Source organism: Sabethes cyaneus, chromosome 2 (genome assembly GCF_943734655.1).
Source record: "Sabethes cyaneus chromosome 2, idSabCyanKW18_F2, whole genome shotgun sequence".
Lineage (NCBI taxonomy): Eukaryota > Metazoa > Arthropoda > Insecta > Diptera > Culicidae > Sabethes > Sabethes cyaneus.
The window spans coordinates 149,054,839-149,074,456 of NC_071354.1; the positions used below are offsets into that span (position 1 = coordinate 149,054,839).

At 35.6% G+C, this 19,618-nt stretch overlaps 1 protein-coding gene across 1 annotated transcript; it reads left to right on the forward strand.

Moving 5' to 3' along the window:
* The first annotated feature begins 16,939 nt into the window (after positions 1 to 16,939).
* Positions 16,940 to 19,159, forward strand: LOC128737056 (F-box only protein 28). Its single transcript, XM_053831604.1, has 2 exons — positions 16,940 to 17,165; positions 17,243 to 19,159. Exons 1-2 carry the CDS (start codon positions 17,049 to 17,051, stop codon positions 18,305 to 18,307), a joined length of 1,182 nt encoding a protein of 393 aa, XP_053687579.1. The 5' UTR covers positions 16,940 to 17,048; the 3' UTR covers positions 18,308 to 19,159.
* Positions 19,160 to 19,618: the final 459 nt, after the last annotated feature.

Below are 19,618 nucleotides of genomic sequence, written 5' to 3' on the forward strand. Positions count from 1 at the left end.
CTTCTAGAAGTTGAAAAACGTGGAACAAACACGCCGTTGCTCTGCAAAATGATGTTTTGCTTAAACGGTGCATTCTGCACCACCTTACCCTACATGCAAGTTTCACGCCGATTGGTTCAGTAGTTTTCGATTCTATAAGGAACATCCCGACAGACAGACAGACAGACAGAAATCCATTTTTATAGGTATACATTCTATGGCATATTTTATTACGTTACTATAACATTTTCAAGTTGACAAAACTGGCGGGCTGGTTTAGCTTTTTACTAAGCAAGCTGTATGCTTTTAGCTTTGTAGTGAAACTGAAAAGCCTCATTAAATTATGGTGGTAGCTGTCAAGCACCGAAAAGCATAATCGATTTTATTGCTGCTTTCTGCAGAGTGTATTAAGACTATTTAACCTTTTAACTTGAATTTGTTATGTCGACTTTAAAATTTGACGCTTCTTCTTCTTCTACCAGCCGAGAGCCGGGGTGGCTCTTGCTGTAGAATTCCTCTCCACTGAACTCAGTCTAGCTGCTTGTCGCCAATTCGTTACACAAGTGGGTTTTAATCTGGATGAGCCTAGCACGTAGAGCCCCTCTATTCATGGTGCTGGTGAGGTTCTTAAAGAGAACGGATTTCTCTGCACAATCGTCTAGCCTCCTTGCGACGTGGCTGGCCCATCATAGTCTCCCAACTTTGGCCAGGTGTTCGATGGGAATCTCTCCAAGTAGTGCCTGCAACTCGGGGTTCACACGCCTACGCTCGTCTCTGCTATCCAAAAATAGTCCGTAACACATTTCGTTCAAATACGCTAAATACACGTATGTCTTTCGTAAGCAAAGTTACTGTTTCAAGTCCGTAGAGGACTACCGGTCTGATTAGCGTTTTGTATTGTGAGTTTCATTGAAAATTATCCACCGCGAAACTCAAAAATGAAATGCTCTTTCATAGTTGCCGGGTCGATTTTGATATTATTGGAAGAAATCACACAGAAATCATAAAGTTTTAGTTACTTTTGACGACCCAGTTAGGTGAACAACATGCCTGTTTACAGCATTCTGGCAACAGTTCTAGCGCGGTGTTTGCTTCAAGCGCGGTGTTTCCTTTAGACCGCGTTTAACTTTGGGCAAAGCACCCAATATATTGTCAGCTCTGTGCGACGGCGTATGCTCTTTGATCGAAGCGTCTTGCGGAGGGAAATGTAGGCTCAAATTCCAACTTGAATGCGTCGTTGAATCTTCTTACTCGTATCGTTGTCGGCGTTGACCAGAGATCCCAAATAAACGAACTCGTCAACCACTTCCAGTTCGTCGCCGTCAATGGTCACTGCCCGTGGAAGGCAAACTTTGCTTTCTTAGGAGCCCCTTCCTAAGTTCCTACCATATATTTGGTTTTCGACGCATTGATTTGTAGCCCAATCTACCTAGCCTCCGTTTTTCGCCTGGCGTAGATTACCTTCGCCGTCCCAATGTTTCTAGTAATGATGTCGTAACTCCGCCAGTTCGTCCGGAAAACTGTACTCGTGCATTATCTACCATAGCTGTTCTCGTACAACTGTATCATATGCTGACCTGAAATCCATGAAAATATGATGCGTGGTCCCGTTGTATTCTCATTCTTATTCTTACTCTTATTCTTATTCTTATTCTTATTCTCTTACTCTTACTCTTACTCTTACTCTTACTCTTACTCTTACTCTTACTCTTACTCTTACTCTTACTCTTACTCTTACTCTTACTCTTACTCTTACTCTTACTCTTACTCTTACTCTTACTCTTACTCTTACTCTTACTCTTATTCTTATTCTTATTCTTATTCTTATTCTTATTCTTATTCTTATTCTTATTCTTATTCTTATTCTTATTCTTATTCTTATTCTTATTCTTATTCTTATTCTTATTCTTATTCTTATTCTTATTCTTATTCTTATTCTTATTCTTATTCTTATTCTTATTCTTATTCTTATTCTTATTCTTATTCTTATTCTTATTCTTATTCTTATTCTTATTCTTATTCTTATTCTTATTCTTATTCTTATTCTTATTCTTATTCTTATTCTTATTCTTATTCTTATTCTTATTCTTATTCTTATTCTTATTCTTATTCTTATTCTTATTCTTATTCTTATTCTTATTCTTATTCTTATTCTTATTCTTATTCTTATTCTTATTCTTATTCTTATTCTTATTCTTATTCTTATTCTTATTCTTATTCTTATTCTTATTCTTATTCTTATTCTTATTCTTATTCTTATTCTTATTCTTATTCTTATTCTTATTCTTATTCTTATTCTTATTCTTATTCTTATTCTTATTCTTATTCTTATTCTTATTCTTATTCTTATTCTTATTCTTATTCTTATTCTTATTCTTATTCTTATTCTTATTCTTATTCTTATTCTTATTCTTATTCTTATTCTTATTCTTATTCTTATTCTTATTCTTATTCTTATTCTTATTCTTATTCTTATTCTTATTCTTATTCTTATTCTTATTCTTATTCTTATTCTTATTCTTATTCTTATTCTTATTCTTATTCTTATTCTTATTCTTATTCTTATTCTTATTCTTATTCTTATTCTTATTCTTATTCTTATTCTTATTCTTATTCTTATTCTTATTCTTATTCTTATTCTTATTCTTATTCTTATTCTTATTCTTATTCTTATTCTTATTCTTATTCTTATTCTTATTCTTATTCTTATTCTTATTCTTATTCTTATTCTTATTCTTATTCTTATTCTTATTCTTATTCTTATTCTTATTCTTATTCTTATTCTTATTCTTATTCTTATTCTTATTCTTATTCTTATTCTTATTCTTATTCTTATTCTTATTCTTATTCTTATTCTTATTCTTATTCTTATTCTTATTCTTATTCTTATTCTTATTCTTATTCTTATTCTTATTCTTATTCTTATTCTTATTCTTATTCTTATTCTTATTCTTATTCTTATTCTTATTCTTATTCTTATTCTTATTCTTATTCTTATTCTTATTCTTATTCTTATTCTTATTCTTATTCTTATTCTTATTCTTATTCTTATTCTTATTCTTATTCTTATTCTTATTCTTATTCTTATTCTTATTCTTATTCTTATTCTTATTCTTATTCTTATTCTTATTCTTATTCTTATTCTTATTCTTATTCTTATTCTTATTCTTATTCTTATTCTTATTCTTATTCTTATTCTTATTCTTATTCTTATTCTTATTCTTATTCTTATTCTTATTCTTATTCTTATTCTTATTCTTATTCTTATTCTTATTCTTATTCTTATTCTTATTCTTATTCTTATTCTTATTCTTATTCTTATTCTTATTCTTATTCTTATTCTTATTCTTATTCTTATTCTTATTCTTATTCTTATTCTTATTCTTATTCTTATTCTTATTCTTATTCTTATTCTTATTCTTATTCTTATTCTTATTCTTATTCTTATTCTTATTCTTATTCTTATTCTTATTCTTATTCTTATTCTTATTCTTATTCTTATTCTTATTCTTATTCTTATTCTTATTCTTATTCTTATTCTTATTCTTATTCTTATTCTTATTCTTATTCTTATTCTTATTCTTATTCTTATTCTTATTCTTATTCTTATTCTTATTCTTATTCTTATTCTTATTCTTATTCTTATTCTTATTCTTATTCTTATTCTTATTCTTATTCTTATTCTTATTCTTATTCTTATTCTTATTCTCGCTTATTCGCTCGAGGTTTCCTCACCTAGCACCGCAGTTTTGACCTCATTAACCGTCAAGCGTATCATATTCTATCCGTTTTCGAGTGTCGAAGCACCTAGCTTGCTCCACAAAGGAAGACAGAGCTTCATCCAGTACACGCGCGTAGTTTTAGCAACTCTTGTCTATTTGACGCCAGATATCTCTCCCCATTTCATTACAGACTATATTACAATAATTATTTATTTTATCAAGCGCTGCCAGTTGCCCCGTATTTGATGTAACAACACGAACTCTATATATCTTCAAATTCACAATAGAAATAAAGCTCAAATATGCTATAATGCAATAATTGCGTACGGGGACTAAGAAAAATGATTTCTTCTGAATGAGCTGCGCACAACTTTGCATAGCAATTTTTTCTACTTTGAAAGTGATATTACTTACTGATCGTGTAAAACTCAGCAAAACGATAATATAATCGATCAACCTTAACGTCCCTTCTTTAAAAACGGTATTCGCTAGAAATTATTATGTAAACAAACAAATACGCTAGGGTAACCAACCTATTTTGGACCCCATCAGCAGCTGTACATAATTTGGACACTTCCATTTGATTTTGCTGTAAGTGTCCAAATTATGTACAGCTGCTGATGGGGTTCAAAATACGTTACTTACCCTACACTCTTGAATGAATGGACCTGTAAATAGGTTGAATTTAGCCAAAACTTGGTTCAAACTACTCAAAATGCCCCTAAAGTGTGTAAACTCAGATTTTGAATGGAAAATTCAATCGATTCTTGGTTACTTGCTACCATTAGTTGAACTATACGCTGTGACAAATAACACATTTTTGTATTCCTGCTACCAACTTTTTGGTTGAAAAACTGCTCAAAATCTGAATTTGTGCTCTTTAAGGCCATTTTGTGCAGTTTCAACCAAGTTTTAGCTCCATGTTTAGCTCAATCGAATCTATTCATAGACCTTTGCAAGGCATCTAACCTCATTTTTAGTTTGAAGTTTTTGTGTGGTTTGTTTTGATCACCATCTTCTTTATTTTGATTTCCTTTGTAATCTAAATTTATTGCTAGTGAATTTATAACTAGTAATTCGTACCATTTGTTTGCGGAAACCAGAAATGTCAGTCTTTTCCGAAACAAAACAAGTGATAGCAGTTTTTCACAATACATATTTTTGTCATTTTGCAGTTTTTCTGTTCCTAGTTCTTGCGAATAAGTGATCAAAACAAACCACACAAGACTGTCAAATTTGGGACGGAAAGATCGCACTAACGTCTGCGTGCAATGCTTTATAGGCAAATTCATTCAAGAATGTAGAGCTGTCTAAAGCACGATACGCAGAATTGTTGCAAGTAACCTCGTCGTTGTAAGTATCCCCGAATGACGGTAGAGCTAGGTTATTTACAAGTTACAACAACTTGAAAATGAACGTCAACAAAGAACAATTCAAATAAAACTTCCATTTCTTTTTTTATAATGCATGCTTTACCAAACATTTCTTTGACGATTTCAATAAAAACAATCGCTTTATAACTCAATCAACTATTTGCGTTGACAGCTTAGCCCAATAAGTAAAAGGCTTTTATTAAATTAATTTAGTGAAAGTTGACTATATTGTAAAAGAACACCGCGTTAAAAATGTTTCTTTTAAGCAGCTGTACTTAAATAACTTTAAAAAGCTTAAATGCTATTTATAAAAGTATCATTTAAACTTTTACTTCATACAGTCTTGTCTTCAGCACTTTAATTCAATGCCAATAAAGTCATTGCTCTCACAATTCATTGTATCGTTGTTATTTAGGTATGTACTGGCACGAATGAGGCAATGCATCGAGAAAATGTAATTTCCGTTACACGAACAGTTTGTGGATTTTATTTCAAAATAGTCGTAAACGTAGTTGTCATCATAGTAAAAAAAATCTACATGCGCAACAGATTTGCACAAATGATCCATAGTTTTTACAAAGACTTACGCATTCCACGAAAACTTTATGACTTTTTGATAAATCTTTACAACAGGCAATGCTAGACTGAAAACCCAGGTGTGCATTTTAATTGCCCTTTTTTGCAACCAGTGAACGTGAAACTAAAAGACAGTGAAACTAAAGGACGTGCAATTAACGAATAAGTAATTATAAAGGCTATCTGCCATGAGTTGTAACTACAGAGTTGTTCACAATGTGTTAGCATCAAAGGATCTGCAGTCTTATTGGACCGTAAATATAACAATAATAATAATATATACCAGTACACAAATCAACCACTTTCTAACCGAGTCTTTTATACTTGACTGCTTTAGATTTTGCTCCTCTGGACCAGTACAGTTTGATGAACCGCGAGATCGTTTAAAATTACTTAGCAATGGAAGTTTTTATGGAACTTTCGATCCTTATCGTTGATGTTAGCAAATCCGCACGTCATTATTAGCGTCATCAGCAAACTGAACCGATTGGCAAGCTTTGGATCTGGTGCTTTACTGAATTGTGATTGCAATACACTCAGTGCCATGTTCTCGATACGGTGCGTAGTACTTTAACTGCCGCCCTCATCAATGTGCCATATACTAATGATACTATTTATTTTACAGCACATGTATAAAAGCCGACATTTGCATAGTTTAGCTAATTGCTTAGGTTCAAAATAATTGCATAGTTTTAAAACCAACTTTACTGAATATAATTCTCTTTGTGTTGAATTTCCATGCAAAATAGAGAATCAAATAGGTTGAAATAAAGCAAGGTAATTGAGACTTTATGTTACAATAACATATAAGTCAAAACTCAGTATCTCGTTTTCCGCCTTTCGAATCATCAGTTCGATCCATCTATCAGTGAGTGTAACCTACCTTGTTGATTACACGTTGCATCCACTCGTGTGCGATAGAGCTCACTCTGTAGTAAGATTCATTCACGGTATTCATGATGGATTTACCGAGTACGTTCAGCTCATGCAGAAATATTAGAAAATTATCCACAAAATTGAACATTTTTCACTTGTATCCACTTTGAATATACTGAACCTTTGTATAATTTAGCAGTAAAATGCTACTTCCAGATTACAACTCACAACTAACGGTGATTACATATAATCCGTCTCACGCATTGTAATGAACGGTGGCACATTTGTCACTAATCAAGTACTTAAATATAACACTTTATAACACATTTAATCCTGATAAACCGATTGCCGAAAAGGTTGCATGTCCGCATGCGTCCGCGACCGACGACGTCCGAATTCCACTAAACACGAGAACCGGCAAACGTAGGCACCCAAAAATCAGTCCATCACAAAAAAAACAAATATTTGCAAGTATAACTACATCAACATTGATGTCCAGCTTACAAACCATCCGTACGGGCTACGGGGTACTTCATATTCTTTACCATCGACGGCCAGTAATGCAACTGAAAATAGAACAAGCATTGCTCGCTCCCTGTCCCATCTGTATGCGACAATGTGCAAAACTTCTCTCTATGGGCCAGTCGCTTATTGAATAACTGATGGGCTGTGATTTGCTATAAAGGCATTGTTTTCGAAAAACCCACACCTTGGTGCCGCCGATGGCACAGTCGAATTTTGAGTAACTTTCCTTTCGGTGTATTCTCATTCCGAATACCCTGCCCCGGTCGCGTTGCTCGGCGTACCAGTCCACCGTCTAAAAAAACGGCAAAGAAGCCATAAAAATCTAAATGGTAACATAAAACTTTGTCCTCCTAGTCAACCGATTCTTCCTAGCGGTACCTTCCTATATCTAACATGATAACAGCAAAGTCAAAGAGTTGAATAAGCAGTTTATGCCGTATACGAGTTCACACCAGGAAAAGCCCACCCCCATCCGTGATGTGCTAGTGTTGAACGTCACCCCTCAAGTGTCCGATTATTATTTACCATATTGATTGGTTTAATTTCTTCTGAGTCTCTTTTCTTTTGTAACACGGTAGGTCATTGCTGCAGCAGCAAACCAGGCAATGTTTCGTTGTACGATGACAGTTCCAATCCCAAATCGAACATACGGTGGAAACGTATGTAACCACTAATTACCAAGTGAATAATTCGAAGCAAGTTCTGGATGTGAACAACATCTATTGAACATCTACTTGAACTAATGCGTAAAACAAACCCCACAGTGGTTCTTAGCTTCTAATCCAGCGGCTCCTATCCCTACCTCCTCGTGATATCAACTAGGATACGTGCAACCTTAGTGAACATCGGGTAACCAAGCCCGGTGGAAACTAAGGTCGGATGCTGATAGGGAAGGGAAATCACCGTCCTCGTGTCAGTGTGGGACGCTAAACACTACTGTCACGCACGATGGTCCTCTGGCGATACAGGGAGATGGTGCAGGTCTTACAAGCCATCCATAAAAAATCGGTTGAGCATTGAATGTATATGTATACAAGGTTACTACTTTGATAAACGTTACGTGTGTAGCGTGTATACATGAAGAATCGTATTATTACATACATGGATACATCCTGCTAGCGCTACAAAGAGACTTACGTAGTCCTACGTCACCTATGCGGTCGTGTCTTGTGCACAACCCCTCTGATTGCTTACGAACGCGATTAAACCTAGTCCAATTTGATGTCTGTGTTATGTGCCAGAAAAAATGACACAAGTACGTTGTCCCAACAGATCGCAAATCCTTTACTGCGAGACGATTAAACCTAGGCAAATTTGATATCTGTGTTGGAAAAATGTGCTACAGTTGTAGTGTTCGGGTATAATGCGACTCTGTATGAATACGCATGCTTGCCGTTTCATTAGAAGTGTAGTGAAAAGATGTGCTGCTGATAAAATAGGATTGAATTGGTAAAATCCCTTCAACGTGGGGAACCATGGGTAATAAAAACAATCTTTAATTTCAGTAAGGTAGCAGGAAAGCAATAGTTTGTGTTCTTGATTTTGTTAAATTGTTTCCAAATGCACATAGAAATAACTCTGAAATCTTTTGAGAATTGAACGTATGCAATGTTACTACTTTGATAAATGTTACATACACTCTTAAATGATTCTACCTGTATATATGTCGGATTTAGTTAAAGCTAGGTTGAAACTACTCAAAATGCCCTTAAAGTGTACAAACTCAAACTTTGGGTAAAAATTTCAACCAATTTTGGCTACTTGCTACCGATAATTGAATTATTCTCTATAACAAATAACACAATTTTAAGTTCCTGCTACCAATTTTTTGGTTGAAAAACTACTCAAAATCTGAGTTTGTACACTTTAAGGGCATTTTGAGTAGTTTCAACCTAACTTTAACTAAATCCGACCAATTTACAGGTAGAATCATTTAAGAGTGTACAACGCATGTAGCATGTATATTAGAGTGTCCCAAAATAGCACTATGTCAGAAAACCCGGGGGCTCACCCTTAAATGATAGCTTAGGGTGTCACAACAAAACTTTTATATGACGTCAACATTGGTTGACGCGATTTAGGCGTCGCACATGTGAGTTTTATGAAAAAATGGCATTTTTCAGGAGTAAATTCAAAGAAAGATTTTTAGAAATGTTAAAGTAGCTGAAAAAAGTTACTTAACTATTTTTTTCACAATCATTGGGATCTAATACATTTATAAAAAAGTTTTGGTGGCATGTCTGGAGTCATATTTGGTTACAAAAATTTATTGAATTCGGGAAAAATTTAAAATTTTCGAAATTTCATTTAAATAAACGTCAAAACAGGGTATCGAACAGTGTCTCAGTGCAACATAGCTATACTGTATAGATGGGAAATTTTATGACGAACAACTTTGTCAAAGAAAGTAAGGACGTATCTGTAAATCTCGCTGAGATATTTACCGTTTTCTGAAGGCGGAACAAAACACATTTCTGTAATTTTCAAATTTAGCAGTTTCATGCGAAAGAGGTAAATGAAAAAACTTGAACTATTTACTCTAAACGTCACTTACGTTTTTGATAAGAGAAAACATGCACCTTCCAAAGAATTTTGCACCATTTAGGCTCAAGAATCACTTTTAAAAAGGGCGTGTTTATTTTAACAGGTACTATGTTTGAGAAATTGTATCTCCTGAAACTAGGTTTGCTCCATAATGAAGCCTAAGCGTGAGTTTTTGAAAATTGAGGTTTACACATGAAAAAATAAACACTGAAAAAAATCACTATGTTCTAAAGTCAGGAAAAAATGTAAAATTAAAATATACAGGAAATGGTAACTTCGAGTTTTTTTTTGAGAAAATAGTGGCGATTTGATGCATTTTGAGACTTGTTCTGAAATGGGCAACATTTATCAAAGGATTTTGTAGAACAACGACTTTTATGAATATTTTGTAACCTAAGATTATTATTATACTAGCTGACCCGACAAACTTCGTATTGCCACAAATTAACCTGTGTTGTACATAAATCATGAATCTCGGATGATCTTTGTCACTATCTCGAGTTTTGCAAGCCCCCCAGTGGGCGGCGCTTCCGACGGCGGGTCACCGGCAACACTCGCGACCGGCTCGTCCTGAATGATCTAGTGTTACTATAGATAGTTTTTGTGGTCTTGTTATTGATTAATGTTTTATGGAAGAGTCTCGAATTTCTCGAGTTGGATTAGTTTTTGAGTTTCGCAAAAATTTCTGTTTTATTTGTATGAGAGTCCATATCCCCCTACCACAGGGGTGAGAGGTCTCTAACTATCATAAAATAAATTCAAGACTCAAAAATCTCCTACATGCTAAATTTGGTTCCATTTGCTTGATTAGTACTCAAATTATAAGGAAATTTGTATTTCATTTGTATGGGAGCCCACCCTCTTAAAATGGAAAGGGGTCGCAATACACCACAGAAAAAAAATTCTGCCATCTAAAACTCTCACATGCCAAATTTGGTTCCATTTGCTTGATTAGTTCTAAAGTTATGAGCAAATTTGTATTTCGTTTGAATGGGAGCCCCCCCCCCCCCCCTCTCCTAGAAAGGTAAGAAGTCCTAATTCATAATGGGAAAAATGGTTGCCTCCAAAAACACCCACATGCCAAATATGGTTCCATTTGCTTGATTAGTTCTCGAATTATGAGGAAATTTGTATTTCATTTGTGTAGAAGCCCCCCCTCTTGAAGTGTGGAAGGATCCTAATTCACCGTAGAAAATATTTTTGCTTCCAAAAACCTCCACATGCCGAATTTGGTTCTATTTGCTTGATTAGTTCTCGAGTTATGGGGAAATTTGTATTTCATTTGTATTGGAGCCCCCCCTCCTAATGTGGGAAGAGGTCCTAATCCATCACAGAAAAAATTCTTGCCTTCAAAAACACCTACACGCCAAATATGGTTACATTTGCTGGATTAGTTCTCGAGTTATGAGGAAATTTGTATTTCGTTTGTATAGGACCCCCCCTCCTAAAGTGGGGAGGGGTCCCAATTCATCGTTGAAAAAAAAATTGTCTCCAAAAACACACATATGCCAAATTTGGTTCAATTCGCTTGATTAGTTCTCGAGTTATGAGAAAATTTGTATTTCATTTGTACAGGAGCCCCTCCTCTTAAAGTGGGGAGGGGTCGTAATTCACCATAGAAAATTTTCTTGCTCTCGAAAACCTTCACATGCCAAATTTGGTTGCATTTGCTTGATTAGTTCTCGAGTTATGAGGAAATTTGTATGGAAGCCCCCCCTCTTAAAGGGGAGAGGAGTTATAATTCCTCTTATAAAGAGGGGAGGGGTCTCAATTCACCATAGAATAAATTCTTGTCACCAAAAAAAACACCCACATGCCAAATGTTGTTCTATTTGCTTGATTAGTTCTCGAGTTAGGAGGAAATTTGTATTTCATTTGTACAGGAGCCCCCCCTCTTAGAGTGGGGAGGGGTCCTAATTCACCGTAGAAAACTTTCCTGCCCTCGAAAACCTTCACATGCCAAATTTGGTTCCATTTGCTTGATTAGTTCTCGAGTTATGAGGAAATTTGTATGGAAGCCCCCCCTCTTAAAGGGGAGAGGAGTTACAATTCCCCTTATAAAGAGGGAGGGGTCTCAATTTACCATAGAATAAATTCTTGTCACCGAAAACACCCACATGCCAAATTTGGTTCTATTTGCTTGATTAGTTCTCGAGTTATGAGGAAATTTGTATTTCATTTGTATAAGAGCCCCCCCTCCTAAAGTGGGGAGAGGTTCTTATTCATCATAGAAAAAATTCTTGCCTCCAAAAACACCCACATGCCAAATTTGGTTCCATTTGCTGGATTAGCTCTCGAGTTATAAGGAAATTTGTATTTCGTTTGTATAGGAGCCCCCCCCACTTAAAGTGGGGAGGGGTCCCAATTCATCATAGAAAAAAATTTTGTCTCCAAAAACACACACATGCCAAATTTGGTTCCATTTGCTTGATTAGTTCTCGAGTTATGAGGAAATTGGTATTTCATTTGTACAGGAGCCCCCCCAGTAAACCATTTGGTTTGTATATCTCGATTGCAACTGAGATATACGAAATCATATCAGAACGAAAAAGTTATATTTCACGCCGTATAAGAACATATATGTACCAAAGTGGAGGCGATATACGTGCGAAAGCTTTGACAATTATTTGTAATTCTGTTTTGCGTAGTTTTTATAACACGCAACTAAATACTGCTGAATATATGATTAAGATATAATCAAATATTGCAATCGTCTATACTGCTTTATAATTCACAGTCATGAATTGTATATGAAGGCACGCACGACTGCAAAACAACTTATTGTTCACTTCGATTCGACATACTCTAATCATTATGCAATTCCAATGTGAAATTGACATGAAAACGATTTAATGTGAACTTTCTATTACGATTTTGTGTTATCTGGGCCCCCTCTTAAAGTGAGGAGGGGTCCTAATTCAACATAGAAAATTTTCTTGCCCTCGAAAACTTTCACATGCCAAATTTGGTTCCATTTGCTTGATTAGTTCTCGAGTTATGAGGAAATTTGTATGGAAACCCCCCCTCTTAAAGGGGAGAGGAGTTATAATTCCCCTTATAAAGAGGGGAGGGGTCTCAAATTACCCTAGAATAAATTCTTGTCACCGAAAACACCCACATGCCAAATTTGGTTCTATTTGCTTGATTAGTTCTCGAGTTATGCAGAAATTTGTGTTTCATTTGTATGGGAGCCCCCCCTCTTAGTGGGGGGAGGGGTCTCTAACCATCACTAAAACCTTTCCTGGCCCCAAAAACCTCTACATGCAAATTTTCACGCCGATTGGTTCAGTAGTTTTTGATTCTATAAGGAACACAGAACAGAGAGACAGACAGACAGACAGAAATCCTTCTTTATAGGTATAGATTTCTTATTGTTATTCTTATGTTACTCGTTATACATATATGTAATTTGAATTTGAAGAACAACTTCGTATGTGCTTGACAACACGTGTTCAAAATAATAATTAGCTTCTAAATGCAGCCGTATTTAAGATATTTGAAAAAAAAAGTTTAATATATTTAATTTTTTGATTTTAAACGTGCCGTTTTCATATGTTATCCGTGTTATATTACCAAGTTAGCAACTAGAATAAATATTAGCTTTCCATTTGTCTGAATACACCCTGCTGATTCTAACATCTACTGATAGTACAAAAAGGGTCAAAAAAATTTCAGTGTTTGTTTTCTCAGGTTTAAAAATCAATTTAATATGTTCGATCCCGCCTTCGGAAAAACTTGAATACCTCAGCGAGATTTGAACATACGTCCATACTTTCTTCGGCAAAATTGATCATCATAAAATTTCCCATCTATACAGTATAGCTATGTTGCTATGAGACACTGTTCGATACCCTGTGTTGACGTTTATTTAAATGAAATTTCGAAAATTTTAAATTTTTCCCGAATTCAATAAATTTTTGTAACCAAATATGACTCCAGACATGCCACCATAACTTTTTTTATAAATGTATCAGATCCCAATAATTATGAAAAAAATAGTTAAGTACCTTTTTTCACCTACTTTAACATTTCTAAAAATATTTTTTTGAATTTACTCCTGAAAAATGCCATTTTTTCATAAAACTCAAATGTGCGACCCCTAAATCGCGTCAACCAATGTTGACGTCATATAAAAGTTTTGTTGTAACACCCTAAGCTACCATTTGAGCCCCCGGGTTTCCTGTCATATAGTGCTATTTTGGAACACTCTAGTGCAGCGGTTCCCAACCTTTTTCGGTTCGCGAACCCCCTGGCGGATTTCCCTATACTATTCTGCAGCGAACTAAAGTTTTGGCGAACCCCTGGGGGTTCGCGAACCCCAATTTGGGAAACGCTGCTCTAGTGTATATACTTTGAAAACCAAAAAATATTTTTTCGGGTATACTGGAAACTGTGCCCAGTACAATTTCATTTCCTTTCGCTGTGCATTTTCATTCCAGTTTCAGTTTTCAAACAGACCACGTGATGGTAAGTTTTTTAAACATGTTAAAAATTTAAAAAAAATATTTTAACGATATTTTAACACTAACCGCATTGCTTGTTTACTTGCTGACGAGTGATTTTTCGCTTGTAACCCTTCTCTTTTAGTTATTCTTGCATAAGGGTTGTTGATGTCATACCTTGTTGGGGTGCTTGGAAAGCTCCGAGGCACCAAAGATATATATTTTTGGATAGAACTAAATGTAAACTCAACTATCTGAATAATTTTAGGTGAAATTAAAGCAAAATTGTAATTGTGTGGTACATACATATTGTACCGGGATGTTGAATCTAAACATACTGTCGATAATTGTAAGCGGTAGGCACCATATAATTGTCCTAGAGCTACCGAAACATCAGCATTCAGTCTAGATTTGAACCCTTTTGAACATCTTTTTAGATAATCTCATTTCTAAATGAGAAATCATTCGATTTCTTATCACAATGACTTAAACCGAGCTCTTGTAAAAATATGGTCAGCAATTCACAGAGGGATATTTGAAAAATTGTTAATTTTATCCCAAACAGATTAAAACAGGTCATCAAGAATGTAAATGGTCCTACAAGGTAGTAGTTGAGCGAGAAAGGACATTTGTTTCAACTAATAGTCAACTGTCCGAATACTTTTTTGGCAGCATTTTTGAGGAATTCAAACTGTATGTACCCTATCTTCAAAACGGAAAGCTTTTCCCCGAATTTTTGTTGTGCATATAAATATGCTTTAGTTAAACATTGTTTTAAAAAATATGTGTTACCATTCTTTTCAAAAATACTGTGCAAAATTTCTAAAAGAAAATTTTATGCGCTGCTGTCCGAATACTTTTTTGGTTGACTGTATTCATGCTTGTAATCATTCGATTCTTCATGTATACATGCTATATGCAACATATATACATGCTATATGCAACATATATACATGTTACATGCGTTGTATGTAACATTTATCAAAGTAGTAACATTGCATACGTTCAGTTCTCAAAATATTGTGCATTTGAAAACAATTTAACAAAATCAAGAACACAAACTATTGCTTTCCTGCTACCTTACTAATATAAAAGATTGGTTTTATTATCCATGGTTTCCCACGTTGAAGGGATTTTACCAATTCAATCCTATTTTATCAACAGCACATCTTTTCACTATACTTCTAATGAAACGGCAAGCATGCGTATTCATAGAGTCGTATTATAACCAAACAGTACAGCTGCAGCACATTTTTCCAACACAGATATCGAGTTCGCCGAGGTTTAATCGAATTTGCGATCTGTTGGGATAACGAACTTGTGTCATTTTTTCTGGCACACTTCCCTAACACAGACATCAAATTGGACTAGGTTTACTTGCGTGTGTAAGAAATCTGTTGGCACGAGGGGGCTTTGTTACTCTCTCTGGCCTACTTCCCAAGCAAGGATATCAAAATGGTCTACACTCTTAAATGATTCTACCTGTAAATTGGTCGGATTTAGTTAAAGGTAGGTTGAAACTACTCAAAATGCCCTTAAAGTGTACAAACTCAGATTTTGAGTAGTTTTTCAACCAAAAAATTGGTAGTAGGAACTTAAAATTGCGTTATTTGTCATAGAGAATAATTCAATTATCGGTAGCAAGTAGCCAAAATTGGTTGAAATTTTTACCCAAAGTTTGAGTTTGTACACTTTAAGGGCATTTTGAGTAGTTTCAACCTAGCTTTAACTATATCCGACCTATTTACAGGTAGAATCATTTAAGAGTGTAGGTTGAACCACAGAGAACAGACATCCAAGCGAAAGGTCCCCACTTGGATAAAACTTATGTCAAATTAGTTGGGAAACTATAGTGATGATGTCGCAAAGACGCATAAAATTCTACACTAAACTCACAACAGCTAGCTTCTGGCGCTAGCATAACGCTTACAGTCCATATATACGAGCGCCAGAGGAGCCAAAGGTTGTCAGTGTGCAAATCAAAAGAATCATTTAGTTGGGAAACTATAGTGGTGGTGACACTAGCTTATTAGGTGATTTCAATTTGAAATTTTATCCAAGAATTTCCGAAAAATTTGTTCCTGAATGGATGTCTGTTCTCTGTGGTTGAACCGCGGTGTTAAGAAATCTTTTAAAATTTTAAATCCTTTGAAAACGATCGTCCTGTACATTTTGCTTGCACACTAGCACCCTCTGTTATGCATGTTGCGGAGTAGCTTGCATTTGCGGGGTTTTATGCTGTAGGGTTTAGTACATTTGTGTAGTTTTATTCTGAAAACTCGAAGCAACACTCGCGCGCCGCGGTGTGGCCATGTTGCGAAACATGCTTTTTTGAAAAATGATTGGTTTTTGATTGGACGATGGAATTATCGCGAGTGTCTCGTCTGTTTGTCTGTGCTAGCACCCTCTTAGCGAATTCATAAATTAACCTGGCTCAGGGCGATTAGCACTCAGTTTTAATCGAAGTGCTGTCAAAGCGTTCATAAATTAACCGAGATTGCATTTCGGTTAAACTAACAGCATTCAGTTTGAAGCGCAGGTTAAAACTGTCTAGCATTACGGTTTACGGGTCGATCTGTCAAACTGCCCGTATCGTTCATTAATTTCGGGTTCGAGTTAGCACGAACCCAGGTTAATTTATGAATTCGCTATATGAAGTCCCGTCCAGTGTTTTTAACGTTTCAGATTCAGTCACAGAAAAATGGCGACGTGCCGGGGGGTCGGAAATGGGGGAAATGAGTGAATCATTACTGTAGTTCATATGCATTACGCAATATGCAAACGGTGCATAAATCCATAAAAACCCATAATCTACCATCGCTGTTGTAGGGTGCTGTCAGCTGTCATCAGTGCTGGTGCTGTCCCTGTCAGTGTCAAATCTAAATCGCAGGCAGGCAGCGAAGTGAAAATTCGTTTTGTTTTTCCTGGCTTGTCGCATTTTTTTCTTGAATTCTTTTCATAATTTTTGCAGTGTGCCTCGTAATATCTGCGGATTCTCCTTTTCAAACAGAATGGCTACTAGTTTAGGAGAGTCCCTGTCTGGTATGAATTTCCTTGATCTGCCGGATTGCATGATCGAGCAAGTGTTCGAATATCTCTGCTACGACGAAATTGCAAAAAAGCGAATTGTGAGTCAGAATCTATTTCACTTTCCGTCTTAACTGCCCAGGGATGATCTAATCTCTCGTGTTTGATTTGTTTTTAGATTTGCAGAAAAATAGACCGTGTTTGCCAATCGCTGCTCAATCGTGGTTTTATGAAAATGATCAAGAGGCATAATGCTAATTTGAAGGCTATAAAGTCGCAATTACCTCGACGAGAATCAGAACGAAGAAATCATCCCCTAGCCAAGCATTCAGATATTCTTACCTGCATTGAAACTAGAATCTCGATGTTGTCGATGACTTACTCCAAGTATATTGATAAAGATTTGTGCTGCTTCATCCCCGGGAAAGTGATTGATGAGGTGTTTAATATTCTAAGGTTGATTGAGGGTACTTCTAAGGCACTGAGGGCACACGAAGTACTGCAAGAGTTGCGAGACATTTCGTCAATGGCGATTGAACATTTTGACGAAAATATTGCGCATCGATTAAAGCGCATCATGGGAGTACACCATTCGAGTGGAAGTCATTTCCCTTTTCCGACTCCGGGCTTCATTCAGAACGAGGTGGTTTTACCTTGCGATGTAAATGGGGAAAAATTGATTCTTCCAACGTTAACCCCAATACCGCCGCATAAAAGTGGATCGTCCCAGCAGCTCTACTGTCACAAAAGTTCCTCATCGGCTTGCAGTGCCAGCCGTATAAATAATGCTTCGATTGCCCGCATCAACCACAAATCGCGTAAAATGAGGCTTTCAATTAAAAAGATTTCGTCAGATATGCAGGGCTGCAAAAATCAAATGAAACAAATGCGATCACAAGTTATGCGCAACTGTCTGGAAATCAAAGACCTTCGTCGGCGCTTGGAAGAATCAGAAGCAAAAAATCGCGAGCTGATCGCAAATATTAATCAAATAAGTTTCGGCTCATCGCCCTCCAGTTCGGAGTTGGCTGGTCCATCGGTAGAATCTTCAAAGTCGTCCGTCAGATCGCTGGCGACCCGCAATATTAAACCACGTTCGGCCACTATAATACTCAAGCGAGTTTTGGCGGAAACAGAAGCGCATGGTTGCGGATCTCCCACCTCTCAAATGCCACTGTCCGCGCCTGCTTCCGCCGCCGAGGAAGAGCCCACAATCAACACGAAGAAATCTAAGTTTAACTGAAGAAATAACGCGAATACTCTTTATCTCTATCTCTCTTTTCAAAGGAAATGTGCAGAGTAAAATAGTAATACAATCTAAAACATTTGAAACCCCGGCAGAAAGCTTTGTTTGGACCGGTCCAACGTTGTTTCTCATTTTCCTTAGCCACAGTAATTCTGTCGATATGATTTTATGTAGTTTAAGATACTAGTAAACCGTATAACATGGTTATACTGTAATGTCGACCGATTATACTGTTCTCAACTCAACGTTTTGGATCAACTGATAAATTCAGTGAATTTAAAATACCGTCTAGTAACCAATTATCGCTTATTTTAAACCAAAAGGAATTACTGTAAAATCGCTAATGTTGCAGTATACGATAACAGAACACAATCACATAGTTTAAGATACAAAGTACAATGATTCAATATCTGTATAATTGTTTATTTCAAAAAATCGAATCTTCAATTCGATCAAGTTAGCTGTTTTGGCTGACGTGTTAAAAAATATCATCCTTAAACAATTAGAAGACAAATTCGGTAAAAATGGAATGCCTATAAAAGTGTTAGGGATCTCCTGATTTTTAAAAAGGTACTTTGAAGAAACAAACTACCGCTTTCCACAACAATTAAGATAGTTAACCTCTACTTAAACTCAAATCAAAGTCGCTGAATGCTTAATTTGATGCGGCTCAATTCCGTTTTTAATAAGAGCTACTACAAATTGAAACTATATCATCAAATATTTATGGTATAATCGGTTGACATCAGTATTGTGCAAAGTGTGCAACACAGATTAAAAAAACAAGGTGTAGTAAAAAGGTATACTAAACACTTATACTTAACATTTTTGATAAGATAAATGTAGCTTCACGATCATATATAAAATAAAAGTTGCAATTAGCCAATCAAACCATCTTTTACTAGATTTAGAGCAATGAGTCAAAACAGCAAAATGGCAATTTTTGAACGATACAAAATCTTTTCACAAATTTTTCAGCACTGTTCTCTCAAAAACACACAAGTTCCCATAATGTTTACTGAATTCCCCCGTATCTGTCGAAGAGACTCTTTGAAGCTGAGTGTTTTATGTGGGAACATGAATAATTCAAATGATTTAAATTTGAAAAGTTGTTTTCTCCTGCTTAATGGGTATTATTCCGTTGACAGTTGAAAAGTAATATCTATGATTGTATTGTATTATCAATCATAGAAGCAACAGACTGACCGGCGCCAAAAACCCGTTAGATTATGATTGATTAACATCTCTCCTATTGCGGACGGCTGCTAATAAGATACAGATTATGGACTTTCGTTATCAGCAAGCACG

What these genes read in the sequence shown, in the direction of transcription:
- LOC128737056 (XM_053831604.1), top strand. Translation starts at nt 17,049, where the DNA reads ATGGCTACTAGTTTAGGAGAGTCCCTGTCTGGTATGAATTTCCTTGAT. An exon ending in AAATTGCAAAAAAGCGAATT is followed by an intron (nt 17,166 to 17,242) that starts GTGAGTCAGAAT and finishes ATTTGTTTTTAG; the next exon opens with ATTTGCAGAAAAATAGACCG.